This window comes from Echinococcus granulosus (assembly GCF_000524195.1).
Source record: "Echinococcus granulosus chromosome Unknown EG_S00034, whole genome shotgun sequence".
Lineage (NCBI taxonomy): Eukaryota > Metazoa > Platyhelminthes > Cestoda > Cyclophyllidea > Taeniidae > Echinococcus > Echinococcus granulosus.
The window spans coordinates 660,970-674,280 of record NW_020170414.1 but is presented as its reverse complement, the minus strand read 5'-3'; the positions used below and the strand labels follow the sequence as shown (position 1 = coordinate 674,280).

At 42.1% G+C, this 13,311-nt stretch overlaps 2 protein-coding genes across 2 annotated transcripts in view; one reads left to right on the top strand and one right to left on the bottom strand. All coding sequences in view use genetic code 11, as the record gives it.

The window, feature by feature from the left end:
* Nucleotides 1–2,734: 2,734 nt before the first annotated feature.
* Nucleotides 2,735–5,437, top strand: EGR_05024 (Clavesin-2; the record flags this gene model as incomplete). The annotated part of the gene is made up of 7 exons (XM_024494273.1): nt 2,735–2,909; nt 3,280–3,451; nt 3,821–3,879; nt 3,980–4,176; nt 4,426–4,536; nt 4,606–4,720; nt 5,259–5,437. The coding sequence occupies 7 exons, from the start codon at nt 2,735–2,737 to the stop codon at nt 5,435–5,437; spliced, it is 1,008 nt and encodes a 335-aa protein (XP_024351367.1).
* A 6,002-nt stretch (nt 5,438–11,439) lies between these two features.
* Nucleotides 11,440–13,311, bottom strand: part of EGR_05023 (hypothetical protein) — a gene marked incomplete at both ends in the record, with an annotated part of 2,573 nt that continues 701 nt past the window's right edge. The window contains 2 exons of the mRNA XM_024494272.1: nt 11,440–11,533; nt 13,069–13,195. Of these exons, the coding sequence (XP_024351366.1) occupies nt 11,440–11,533; nt 13,069–13,195 (221 nt within the window). The remainder of the gene's footprint in view (nt 11,534–13,068; nt 13,196–13,311) is intronic.

Sequence of the window (13,311 nt, the reverse complement as noted above, 5' to 3'; positions counted from 1 at the left end):
CAAAGAAGTCTTGCTGTGTTTCGTACGACTCACTTCCAACATATGACTGAAATTAATAGTAATGGTTTTTGGCCTCTATAAACAAAACTACTGAGGACTTAGCCAAAAAATAATTCTCGAAGCTGCTACGAAATGTCACATGTAGGAAATGCATACTTTGTTGGCGGTGAAATAAGCACAAATACATCAACTTTAAATGATTCTGCATTCATTCATTTATTGTGGAACTCATTTTACGGAATTGAGTGCTGCGCAATTGTGTACTGTTTTAAACTAGAGGGGATTGCCCAGGTGGCATCCCATTGAGCAGGAAAAGGGGAGGTTTAAGAAAAGGCAAAACATGATGTCAGAGCTAAATTGGTCCTCGACTCATACCATGCTCTTACTAAGCACGTTCTAATTTCACAAGCCCGATGCTCTTAACCGAGCCTATACCATAATCAAAAAAGTAATAATTCAAATTCATTTCTCTCTTCCCATCACTGTTGATAGTTAAGTCGCCACTACTAGGGGGAGTGCTGACATTAAATAGCTCCACGTTACCAGAATATCTGCAGTCACCTGAGCCCTGATGAGATGTCAAGCTTCCACTAACTGAAGTTTGAGTCGCATCTCATACCAAGATTCAGTAGGAAATTGTCGTTGCAGAAAGACTAAGCTCCAAAACCTAGACTCCACTAAAAGGGAAAATCCAGTTGTTAGAATTTCCGCTTTATTTGTGATTAACGACAAATAAACCAACACAGTCATGGATCAAATCAATCCGGTTACACCAACTCAACACGCAGAATGAACTATCCCATCGTAAGCACTTATAACCTAACATGACAGTGGAGGTGTCCTATTCAACTTGAGAGAACGCCAACAATCAGTTCACAACTGGTAAAAAAGTTATCAGTGTTTTAACCAACAGGCTCCGTTGTTGGATCAGTAAGAAATCTACTGGTCTCAAAAGCTTTCGGCTGCAGAGAGATGAGTGCAGAGACCCCTCAGCCACGGAAAAAGCCAACTCGGCAATCGCAGAACCCCCTCCCAAGACCACACTCCTCTATCCAGTTCAGCTACCTATCATACTGCAAATTCTCACAGCTTTGTCCTGTGCTCACTTTTCGAAAAGCTCTTCATGTGCTTGAGGAAGTGTCCGATCCTGGGAAATTTCTCCAAGCAGACCTTCATAGGCCTTTAGTTAGAACATCATCGTGTCAGTGCGAACACTTAGGACGTACTCTTGTATGCTCTAATGACGAGAGTTTTTTGTTGCCACTAATCCAACAGACTTATTTCATAGCTCAGAAACATTATTTGGCCACTCATTTCTTTGTGCATTATTAATTAAGTGACTTGGTTCCACAGCTTTTTTAATCGCCCAAGTATTTCTCACAATGTATCAGCTTCTGACACGGTTGCCCTCCTCTTCGGATCCTGTAGTCCTGGCGATGTATGTATCATGCATTGCCATGTGTGTAAAAAAGGGATCTACAATATAGGCTTGATTGCTCAGGCGAGTTTCATGGAGTCAGATATGGAATGATCTTGTGATGATAGATGGACCAGTTCAAGTCAATGGAGCTACGTTTCCAGTAGAGGTGCAAGTAATGGCAGTGGAACAAGTTAGAGAAATGGAATAGGGCAACAACTGCCAGCTTAATGTGCAAAAACTTTATGTAATTTAATGATTCAATCACCACGAGAAACCTTGGCATGCCAAACTCATACGTAATTACGAAACGCGATGAACCGTGATTCTCCAAATGCTACGCCATAGGTGGAGTATGCTTTTATAGCTGCACAGTAAATGTAAACCAAGCGGCGATAAAATCCAACTGCAGAAGTGAGGCTCACTTAAGCCGACGTCAAGTAAAGTTAGATTGCAGTCACAGCTTGAATTGGCCACTTTTCTGCTTTACCTCTGATGCTACTCACACCTCCGCTTGGCGTACAGCAGTCTATTTGGCTGACCGGTGAAACCGAAATACGCTTAATGAAGTGTGTAATTGACGTTCACCGGGGTTGTGACAGATGGAAGCGTGTTCATCAGGTACTCCTAGGTTGCATGCAAGCAAACGCTACCTGAGTAGTGAAGTAGCAGATGCCTAAAACGGTGTTCTGTTGTCCCTACCTGACTAGCGACACAGATGTTGCAAATCCGCATGGAAGTCGCTCGGAAGTCCCATGGACTGTTTTGAAATTAAACAAGAGGAAAAGAAATTGAGCTGAATGCTCCCTTTCGCATTCTTGATGTTGCATCCTACATTAACTTAAGATGAAGATATTTGGCTTACTATTTTGAAGTGTGAAGCAAAAGACTGTGATTTACATTATGTTATGCAAGTAGGCGGTTAAACAAGTGCTGAATATGTCGCTTTCAGTTGCGTTATGCATTATTCATGCGGCTAATTGTATGTGTGTAATCTACACTAATTCAAAGAGAATTATGATTATGCCTACACAAATTGATAAGAAAATAAAGGTTGAGTCTCAAAGGCACACTCTAGAATCGCTAGTCAATGTAAGGACCATCATGAGTTACCTAATGGCATTGACGTTGATTGTAGATTTAACTGCGTGTTGCACCACAGAGAGGTGAAATGGGTGTGACAAGGTCGTTCTGACAGCTCTTAATCTTAACAATACACTGATAAGCGCATTTGAGTTCACCGAGTAGATCAGTTACACAGCCATCAATACAACTACTGACTGCGAATAACTTCTATTACTCAATCACTCCTGAGAGATGCCAAAGACAACACCACTGCAATATACGCTCTACGATCCAGCTAAGCCTTTGTCATCCACTTACAAAAAGCGAGCGGCAAAGGAGTTGGGAGAGGATCCTAATCAAGTTGCAGCACATCTGGAATCGTTTCGACGTTGGCTCACATCCATGCCTCACTTGAAGTGTACCACGGGTACGTTGATTGCATTACCGCACAATTGTTATGTCTAACTTGGCATAAGTAGAAAGGGATATGACGTTTAGGATAATTTTGGGTCAAAACCTTGCCCTTTCGTTGTTTGAACCACGGGCATAAGTCATGCTACATCCATCAATTCGATTGAACTTTCCTCTGAAATATACTAGGCCTGTAAGTGGGAAGAAAGCTAGTCTCCTTATTCGGTGACCAAGGTCACGAAGTTAACAAATGCAGAAGGTGTGATTTGGATTAAGTTTTGCCTTAATGAACACACGTAAATAAAATAGGATGCACTACACTCATGTTTACTACCTCTGCTCACTTTCAAATGTCTGACATTGCTGATCTGTTGCAAATGTTGCAGATGAAATGTTTTTGTTGGGATTTCTGCGTCACTCAAAGTACAACCACATGAAAGCGCAACGTCGTCTGGACAAATTTTGCACCTTCCGAACCTCATCCACTGAAGGCTATCCTGCGTGGTTCGAGGATCCGGCTACCAATAGGAGGAATTGGAATGAATTTGTTGACATGAAGTAAATCCATTTTATTCTAACCTTTTATAGTCCTTGATTTACTTTTGTCTTATTGTAATGACTGACAAAATCCTAGTGAGAGATTAGAGACATATTGTAATATTTTTGTCTTTGGGGTTAACAACTGTAATCATATGCTTATAGCAAATGCACCAACTGTCACCATTTATAAATGAGATAAAGACATCAAGGTATTGCCTTAGCCCTAATTTAATTATGGTAGAATGGAAACCTTTCCTCAGTTTGAGCCCATGGCGACATGTTTATACCTTTTTCACAAATCATCAAGTAGGAAAGTGCGTTCGGAAGCAAAAAGTAGAAATGCGGTAAAGTTATTGTGTTCTTCTGATTTTAATCTGCATTTTGTAGGTGCTGGGTACCCCTAGGGTTCACGCAAGAAGGGACGCTGGTCGTTGTGATGAAATGCGGTAAGTTCTCACAATGTAGGGCACACGTGCTCCCCTATCATCGCATAACATGTAACTATGCAAATGCAAAAAAAATGTCCTTTTCGTAACATTCCCGTAGAGAACCTCAATCTGGATGTGGTGTCGATGGCAGAGCTGCAAAGCGCAATGCAAATATGGAACGACGCATGCCTACTTGATGTCAGGGCACAAATCGGCGGCGTCTGTTTTATTGCAGACCTTACAAATCTTCGCAAGGAGGATATTATGCGAATGTTCGACCCAAAGTTATCAAAGATTTCAACAAAGTATTTCCAGGTAGACAATTCTCTCCACTCTGCCACACTTTCCATCGGTAATCCATCACCTCCATTCCATTACAATGACACTTAACTTCCTATTGTGATTTCGGACGCGGGCTCGCAAATTAATGCACCGCACTCCCTTTAAGCACACTATACTTAATCATTTTATCAAAATTTGCAGATATAGCTCAGACTGTGCAGGTCATAACAGTCTTCTGCATTGAGCTTCCTTTGTGATGCCTCATTGCTGCTTCCATTATAGGAATGTCTTCCCTTCCGCATTAAGAAACTGATATACTACAATGCACCGAAGGTGTTCGAAACACTCTTCAATCTCTACTCGGAGTGGTTAAATGAGAAGATCAAATCACGAGTGAGACTCTCACTCACTCGAGCCTCCAACACCTTTGCATGCATTCATCATCATGTCCAACTATTGTAGACGCTGGTTCTGGGCTCCGATCTCAGTCCCGCTTTCGACGCAGTTCCCGGATTGAAAGAGTTATTGCCGGATTCGTTTGGTGGCGATAACAGGCTTTCTTTTGAGGAAATATGCGGTAATACATATTTCCCAAAGCCTTTTTCATAAAAGCACCTCAATTTTTGCAAAATAGAACGGAAGAGTGACATTTTAATCTGTGATGCATCTTCTTGACAGTTAATTATTCAAAATTGTGCTATCTGGATTGACAGTTTAGGGTAGACTTTCCTTTACGCATAACTTTAGTTGTGTATGTTTAGCTGAGACTTACTACCACAATAATATCCACGGTGGAGATACACCGACACAACGAGAAGTCCATTTCTTCAGTCTCTTACATCTGCAGACATTGCTGACCAAATGAGAAATGAGGAGCAACGTCATCGAAACGCTCCCTACCAATCCTTAATTGTGTTCGATTGTAGATGCAGAGGTAATGTTTCATTAAAGATGGAATATGTTTCATGAAGTAGTCATTTTCCTACGAATGGTCTTCCTCCATGAAGTTGACTTGATGTATCCGTTGCCTTGTGTGTCTCAGGGAACGTTACCGAGACAGGATATCCAGATACATGAAAATGACATTTAATGATGTGTTCTCATTATTTCCTTAGACAAGCAGGCGAATGTGATGAAGTCACTTCCAGACGTTGGTGCAACATTTGCAATTGCAGTGGACGAGTCGAAGCGACCGAAAGAATGCAGGAATCAGTTTGGTGTTTACAAAGACCTGCCCTCAGACATAATGGGCAAATCGGGGACATATGTCAAACTGAATCAGGATGAAATTTGACTCCCGGCTACTTCTTTAGAACAATTATTGAACTTATCACTTTTCCTTTTAGACCTAAACAATAATTTTACTCAATAGATTAAGCTGAATTGCCCATCTTTTACGTCCTTGATGGGCAAACTGGTCACACCTAGTCAACCATTTTAAAAAGCAAAATGCGTACCAAAGTCTTATACTTATTGACAGCATTTAGAAAGGCCGTATGCCCGAAAAAGCTATGTGGGGAGCACTTCTTACAGAGGGGAAATTGTACCTTTGCACTGGCAACCCCGCAATGGATAGTCTTTGCGCATTAAGGACCACCATCGAAAATTTATTCCATTTTTTGTTAACAACTAATTTCGTTTTACTCACATAAGAAGTTGGGTAATTAAATTCATTGCTACCAAAAATAACCGCTCGGATTCGTTCAAACAGCATGGAGCAGGAGGTCGATTAGCCAACACCAGTTAATCTGCATCCAAACTACAGGGTCTGATGCGAAGCTACACTAGTGTGTATATCAAAGTGTATCATGCAAAATTTACCAACTCCTATACCTGCTATACTGAGGTGCTTAAAGCTTCATTCCTATTTCGTACGCGGAAACACTTCGTGCACGCATCCTTCCAATTTCCATATGTACCGATGCCTACTTAGGCAGTTTGACATCTCAATATTTCCACAAAAATACATGCATAATCGTAGCCTGAATGAAATCGAAACCTGTGTCTTGGCCTCAAAATAAACTTTACAGGGTTTGGTTTGGGCGTTCTGTTAGTTTTCTTTGAGTAAATAGGAGTAATTTGTGTCATTACTAATGTTCCAAAACAGCCAAAGTGCTGGTACTTGACGCTAACTGCAGCCACGCAAAGGTCAGGCGTCTCAGTTCCACTACAAATTAAATCCTGCGAAGAAGTATTGGTAGCAGTGGATCACTTAATTGTCTTTTGAATTTTATGGTCATAAGTGACGACATTGGGGTGGTAAAACAGAGTAAATTACCTACGTGGTCATTTCACAGACCAGGAGTCTTTCGTATCTGATAGAGGTTCGTATAAGCGTAATTTGCCTTATGGTGTAGTACTCCGCATCAGTCCTGAGCATGAAATTATTTCCTAGTGGTTTAGGTGGAGCTTTACAATTGGTATCCTACAGCCAAATCACTTTCTGCTGGCAAGATTTTTGCTAACATTTCTTGCCTCATGTTTGTACTGCAGTGGTAGTAAAAAATAATACCGGCCCACTGCTTGAGAGGATGTTTCTCTCACTACTAGAAACATTACCCATTCTCCATTCATCTGGGTGTGTATTAATCAAATGCTCGTTCTGCATCCACATACATTGCGATTTACTGGTCCACTTGCCTTAAAGTTAGGCTATGATTGTATTTAATGCGATTATTCCAACTCATGCCATAATGAAATGTTCGGTCAAGCACGGTATTATTCCTTTCCATTTTGGAACCTCTATAGTGTTAACAGAACGTTCTCAAATTGTGTCGTTTTTACACCTGTGTCTATTTTAGCACAATTTGATTGGAAAAGTGGCATACTGACCTCGGTAATTGGCGTCTTTAAAAAAATGGGACTGAGGACAGAGCTGGAGCCCAACCTAATGGACCACTCCAGGGGCTGCCATTGTAAGTCAAATCAAACATACACAGACACACGCACACATAGGGTGTTCACCGCCCATAGGACACGGCCTAAAGACAAGGTAGTGGATTGTCAAACCTCGTTTTTAACAGAAAGTGTTGAAGTCATAGACGGAATTGCATGCCAAACATACTTTTGCACATGAATTCACACCAGTGATCTGTCCACTGGACAAAATGCCAGATGGTTGCTCGTAAAACTTCGTAAATCAGGGGAAACATTGGAGAATTTAGATTGGGAGAATGGAAGTGTCCAAAAAGTGGTATCTTGCGTACTTGAAGACCAGACAAGTTACACTAATATTTGTAACCGTTTGGGAAAAATAACAAGCCTATTTATGAGAGTTAGCAAAGCAAGTGTAGCGCTAGCGCATCCTGTGGACATCTCATTGTTTCTACCTTCTCCAGCCTTCGCCTGCCTTCAACCTTCTGGCAGCGACGTAATAAACTTCTGCACTTACTTTGACAGGGTATATGCTTTAGTGACTGGTTTGTGGATAAGGCGGTAGGTCAGTTGGCCTAATTATGATTTATACAAAGCGAGTTCACTCAATCAACCACAATTCATTCCGTATGACGGTGGCATGGCATCATACCTCTGTTTGCGTCATTTATTCTTTCATTCTACTGGTTTCCTAGCTCCTATCCTCTCATCCCTTCCCCTCTCTGTGCTTAGGTAAAAAAGTGGTTAAAGCGCTAAAAAGCTTTAGGGAAAATACTGAAGCTACGTACATTATTCAGGCCCGACTTCATGTAAGAAGCAGAAGGAGGAATGTGATGAATTTCAACCAGATAGGCAAGCAGACCCACTGAAATCAAAACACCGCCGCTAATTTGAAGGCGCACACTGTAACTACTTCTAGCACTCCATCCACCTTTAGATTTTAAGACTCCTTTGAAGTTGAAGGGAACTAAAATGACTCCATTTAATTTTGACTAAGAGGATTAGTTACACCATAGTGCGACTGTCGCCAGTTTGTCAAGTGCTCATAACATAGCTAGCATTTTCTTCAAAAAACTACTACAAGAGTGCAAGACGGACTACTTGATTGCTGAATGGTAAGTAGACCACGAGTAATTTTTGAAGGAATGAAGTACTTGCAGACCCCACCACTCCATTTCGGGTGCATCAACAGGCCTAAATGAGAGCTTTCCATTAGGAAAGAAGTTATTGCAGATACAAACATCACTTTTGAAGTCCGTCGTTTTCCACATTCTTAGGGGTTTAGTAATATGCAACACCCCAACTACCAACTGTAATTTAGCAAAGTAGGTTGCAAACTTCCAAAACCCTGTTTGATAACTCAATTTAGCTTGCTCGGGAGGTCACTTTTAGCAGAAGAGCGAATACAAGGTGCAGTGAAGAACACCTCAACATAGGAGCTCGTTATGAAGTGAGAACGCTCAAACTGTGGAAGTTGAAACACCGATTATTGTGCAGTATCTTCGGTTCGTCTCATTCCATTCACCGTTTAGTTCAAAATCAAGTGGTCATATGAAGTTTCGGGAACGCGGATGTTGTTGCATATTTGAGGTAATGACTATCCACTGGGAATGAGAAACTCATATTGCACTCTCTACTGTATTTGTACAATTTCATGGAAAAACTGCGTTACAAAACACTTCAAAATTTATTAGGCAGCTTGGCAACCGACGGTGTGTAATCTCTTTGCCAATGAGTTCACCAAGTGAGAGCCCTCCACAACAAATCAGTCTGTACTTCTGGTGGTGAGACCAACTGAGTAGACTGACAACACTCTAGTAAAATTCCGCGTTTGCATTTTTGACTGCTCTCCATCAAATGAGGTGTCTCAATTTTATGGCACTCATGAACCTAAAAACCCTTTGTCTTCCAGCGCACCGTTTGTCAGTACATTAGCACCATCTCTGGGGTTATTCTCATCAGCACATGACCATAAGTAGTGGGAGCAGTCTTTTGTCGTCTTTGGAAAGTTGGTAAAAGTTTTTGCAGGTATGGATGAGTTTGCCTTAGGATTTAGGCTACTCCTGGAAGAACTATAAAACAGCAGTTGAGAATTAGCCCCACCATGAGCAAGCAGTAGGGGTCGGGAGAATGGGCAGAGAATCAGGCCACAGTCCTAGGCACCGGATCGTGGAAGGTTGAGGAGGCCCGCCTAACATCATACACATAATAATCAAACAGATTTACATAGTTTTTAGTGGAAAAATGAAGCAACTACAGAAGGCTTCCCGGATTACTTTAAACTTTGAAATAATTGCCACTGCAATGCATAATCTTTCACCTAATGGGGCACCAAATTGTTAGATTCATAGCCGAAATGTCTCGCCTGATGCCCAGAAAAGTTAGTGAATCCCAGGAGGAACTTTGGGAAACTTCTTAGGTAATACGATATCCCCCAATATGAAGTTAGTATCTTGAAACGGATCAGTTAAGTGGTAAGAGGTCTTGAGTTAGAGGGCAGAGCTCTCACCCGACTGACTGACGTAAGTACTTACTCACTAGTCCCGACTGTTTCCCAAGGATAAGCTCTGCCTACACTTCGTTAACGAATGTCGGGTAGATCGGTCCTAGACCTACCCATTTGGCCTTCAACAAGTAAACAATTCACAGTGAACAGTCCACGGCACGGATCACGCAAAATGCAAACATATTTTGCGAGGATGAAGTGATGCGTGCCCTAGAAGTGTGGGTTAGTGAACGAACTGTCAGGAGGTAAGCCATGATGAATTCCTTCGTTTAACATTGCAATACGAAAGCCAATGTTCATCAAAATTCATTTATCTAAAAACTTAACATTAACGCGATTTCATTATGTGAATTGTGGTGAAGAGCGAGCCTACAATCTTTAAGCCTATTGTCATCTGTTGGTACTTGACTCCATTTGCTCGCCTTCCACCATGGCCTTTCCGCCTGTGCAGAATTCACCTAATGGTTTATTTGCCTACACTAGGCGCTGCTAGACGTTCTTCAAGCGTCAACTTCTAGCTACTTTTCTAACTTTTCAGGATGGAGAATGGATGATTGCCATGAAAGCAATGCATTCATCTTTGAATAAACTACCACTACGACCAACTCATTCAGATTCTTTCGTGGTGGTCCATTCAACTACAGCGCCTTCTCTGACTGCCATATACCCAATTTGACGAGAAGGCCCTGTTTTCAAGTCGGTAGGTAAAGCAGACAACCTCCAAGCACATTCATCAGGTTCAGCCGACTTGTCACTTGAGGGGCCGATATAGGAGAGGAATGGAAGTTGTACATGCCAGAACAGAGATAACCGATAGACCGACGCTTTAAAGCAACACATATCAACCGCATTGTATACACACCTACAAGTAACAGCAGACTATTGCGGCGAGGTATAACGACAACCGCGTGACGTTTTCAACTGTCGAAAATATCTGAAACAGCCATCATTCTGCAGCAAATAACGTTTTCATCCTTTGAAATTGAGCGCAAATACATCAGCCTTTGGTTCATCATTTCTTGCTTACTAGGCTATGGAAATAACAATGAGTTGTGAAAAGTTTTTGTAATTAATTCCTCGATGAAAAAGGCATCGATGCTCCCATCGCAGCAGTGTGAGCTCTGTGTATACCTCAAAGTATGGGTTATTGCATGAATTTGGACGGCGAGATTTTGATTAGATGCACGGTCGGATCTGCCGCTCCGACGGTGGATAAGAAAAGAATATAACAACTCTATTTAGGTGATGCCTTTCATCGTCGGCCGCCTCTACAAAGGCAAAACTGATATTGAACCTAGATTGGAGATAAACTCGCAGTCATGTGTGATTCGCTGAGGTGGTAAAGCCTCCACGAATGACAGGCCCCATTTTACTCGTAATGCACATCGCTGGAGCGAACAAATCCTAGTGAGACAAGGTTAATTGGGGTAAAAAGATTTCCCATTTCAAGGTATTAACAGGGGTGAAGCCGAGCCTCGAAAATAGATAGCCGAGACTGCAGTCGGAATCAAAATCGTGTCCAGAAGTAGATATGAGGCAAGAGATTTAAATGATAAAGTACTCTCTCAAGACGCAGTGCAGTGGACGACTCCTTCTTAGCCAAATAAAACTGAACTAAGACAGATGCTTGTGGAGACACCAAATAAGGGCGAACGAGTGAGTCTTTCTTTAACTGTCACTTTTAGCACCATGGTATTTGAAAATAAACCGTAGTTTACCATCAGCTGTACATAATACAGAAGAACATATGCGCATCAATCCTAAATGATTCCACATTCAGTCATTTATTACAGGGTCCGCATTACGAGATCGCTTGCTGCAGAAATGCGCACTATCTGAATTTTAAAAGGTTTACACTGCAGGTATTTCCTTTGGAAAAACAACACAGGACTTGATAAAAGCCGCAGGACAAGTTGTCAGAAATGCACAGTTCCTAACCCATTTTTCGCTCCGATTGAGCATGCTTTAAAATGACAAGCCCAATGCTTACAACCACTACTATACTCTAATCTAGAAAGTAATAAAAATTAATTTGCTCCTGCCTGTCAACGATGGTAGGACAGTCGGCGTCGCTAGCAATCGTAGTGGTAAGCTCACCTTAGGGCGCGCTCTGTAATGTACAGGAAAATTAACGCCATTTTAAGAGCCACGCAACCATTCTGATGCTGGATAACTCCACTCAACCAGAATTGTTGCAGAAACCAGACCCCCCTAGAGTGTCGCATCTTTAAACGCAGTCTGTCACGCTCCCACACCAAGATAGTTCAGAATAGCCATTTTGGAAAGACATCACCGCATAACCTAGACTCCATAATGCGGGAAAATGCAGTTGTCACAAGTTCCCATTGCGTTGAGGACTATGTAGTATAAAATAACGCAGGCATGAACGAAGACAACCTAGGCACGCCAAATAAACACACCGGGCGGACCACCCGACCGTAAACACTCACAACCTGGTGTGACTGCAGGAGTCACCAATTTAACCCGTGGGAGAATCAACAACCGAACCGCAACTCTCGAAGATGATGTTAGCGTCCCCACCGGCAACCCCCGCCTAGGGGAAAATAAGCAACCAACCCACCGGACAGGCTATCAGTGAGACGGTTGCTAGGGCCTCGCAACCAAGGAAAACCAACTTGACAACCTCAGAACCCACAACCACAATCAGCCCAGCCGGTCCATCTACCGACCGTGCTACTAATGCCAACACATGACTGCGCAATGTGGAATTCACACAACCAGGTGCCAACCGCCCGAAACACAGGGAAACACCGGTAAGGCACCCATTTCTGGGTCACAAGCGCAACTAAGAAGACTACACCCTCACCACAAAAACCTGAACTATAGAACTTAAGCATTGAAACAACCCAACTCCTCAAGCGTCACTAAGGATGGGTAACACCAACCAGATTTCACCAAAAATCCATCACACCACCAGTTGTGCAGCACAACAGTAGGAAACAAAATTGCATAGCAGTCAAAAAAAACATCCCACAATTTATCCAAAAACCTAATTCGATACAAAGTTCTCAAGCTGCCACGCACTTAACAGCTTAGTGAAGCAAAACAAAACGCTGAACCTAGAGACCATTTAGTCAAAACATACTCGGATACGTCAAGGGCCGGCACGTCAAGATGGAACATTTCTCCATCATCATAGACTCGCGACGGAATACCACAAATTCAAAGTTGGGTGCAAAAGCAACGCCACCGGTACCCGACTGACATAAGTAACACTGAAGAACTCAACACGCCACAAAAACTTTACTTGCAGAATCAACAACACCATTCACAACTTTAACTTGGTTCTCCTCCAGTGACGCCTTTTAGCATTATATCTACGTGTAGCCACATGAAACACCCAACCGAAAACTCACCGAATCCGGTTACCGGTACGCGAGCGAGCCCAATAAGGCAACGTACGATTCTGCTTCTGTTTCTTTCCAAGTTTTGTCTTAAGCCTAAGGGTTTTGTGGGCGCCCTAGAAATTATCTATTACAAAGCCACCTACCATTTTGTGTCCAGAAATGCAAGGAGCCAATCACCTCCACGCAAGCCAATTCATATAAACGAAGGCTAAGCAATGAGGAAATATATTATTAAGAAACTGCTCATATGAATTTTGACAAGCGATTCTAAACTTTAACACGCCTTTTGCGCTTTTATTTTTAACTTCAAGAAAAACCCAACAAATGACCCACTCTTTATTGGTGACAAACTACATTGCCTATCGTGCTCTTTCAATTAACTGCTTTACAAAACGCTAACATTTTATTCTAGACTTGAAA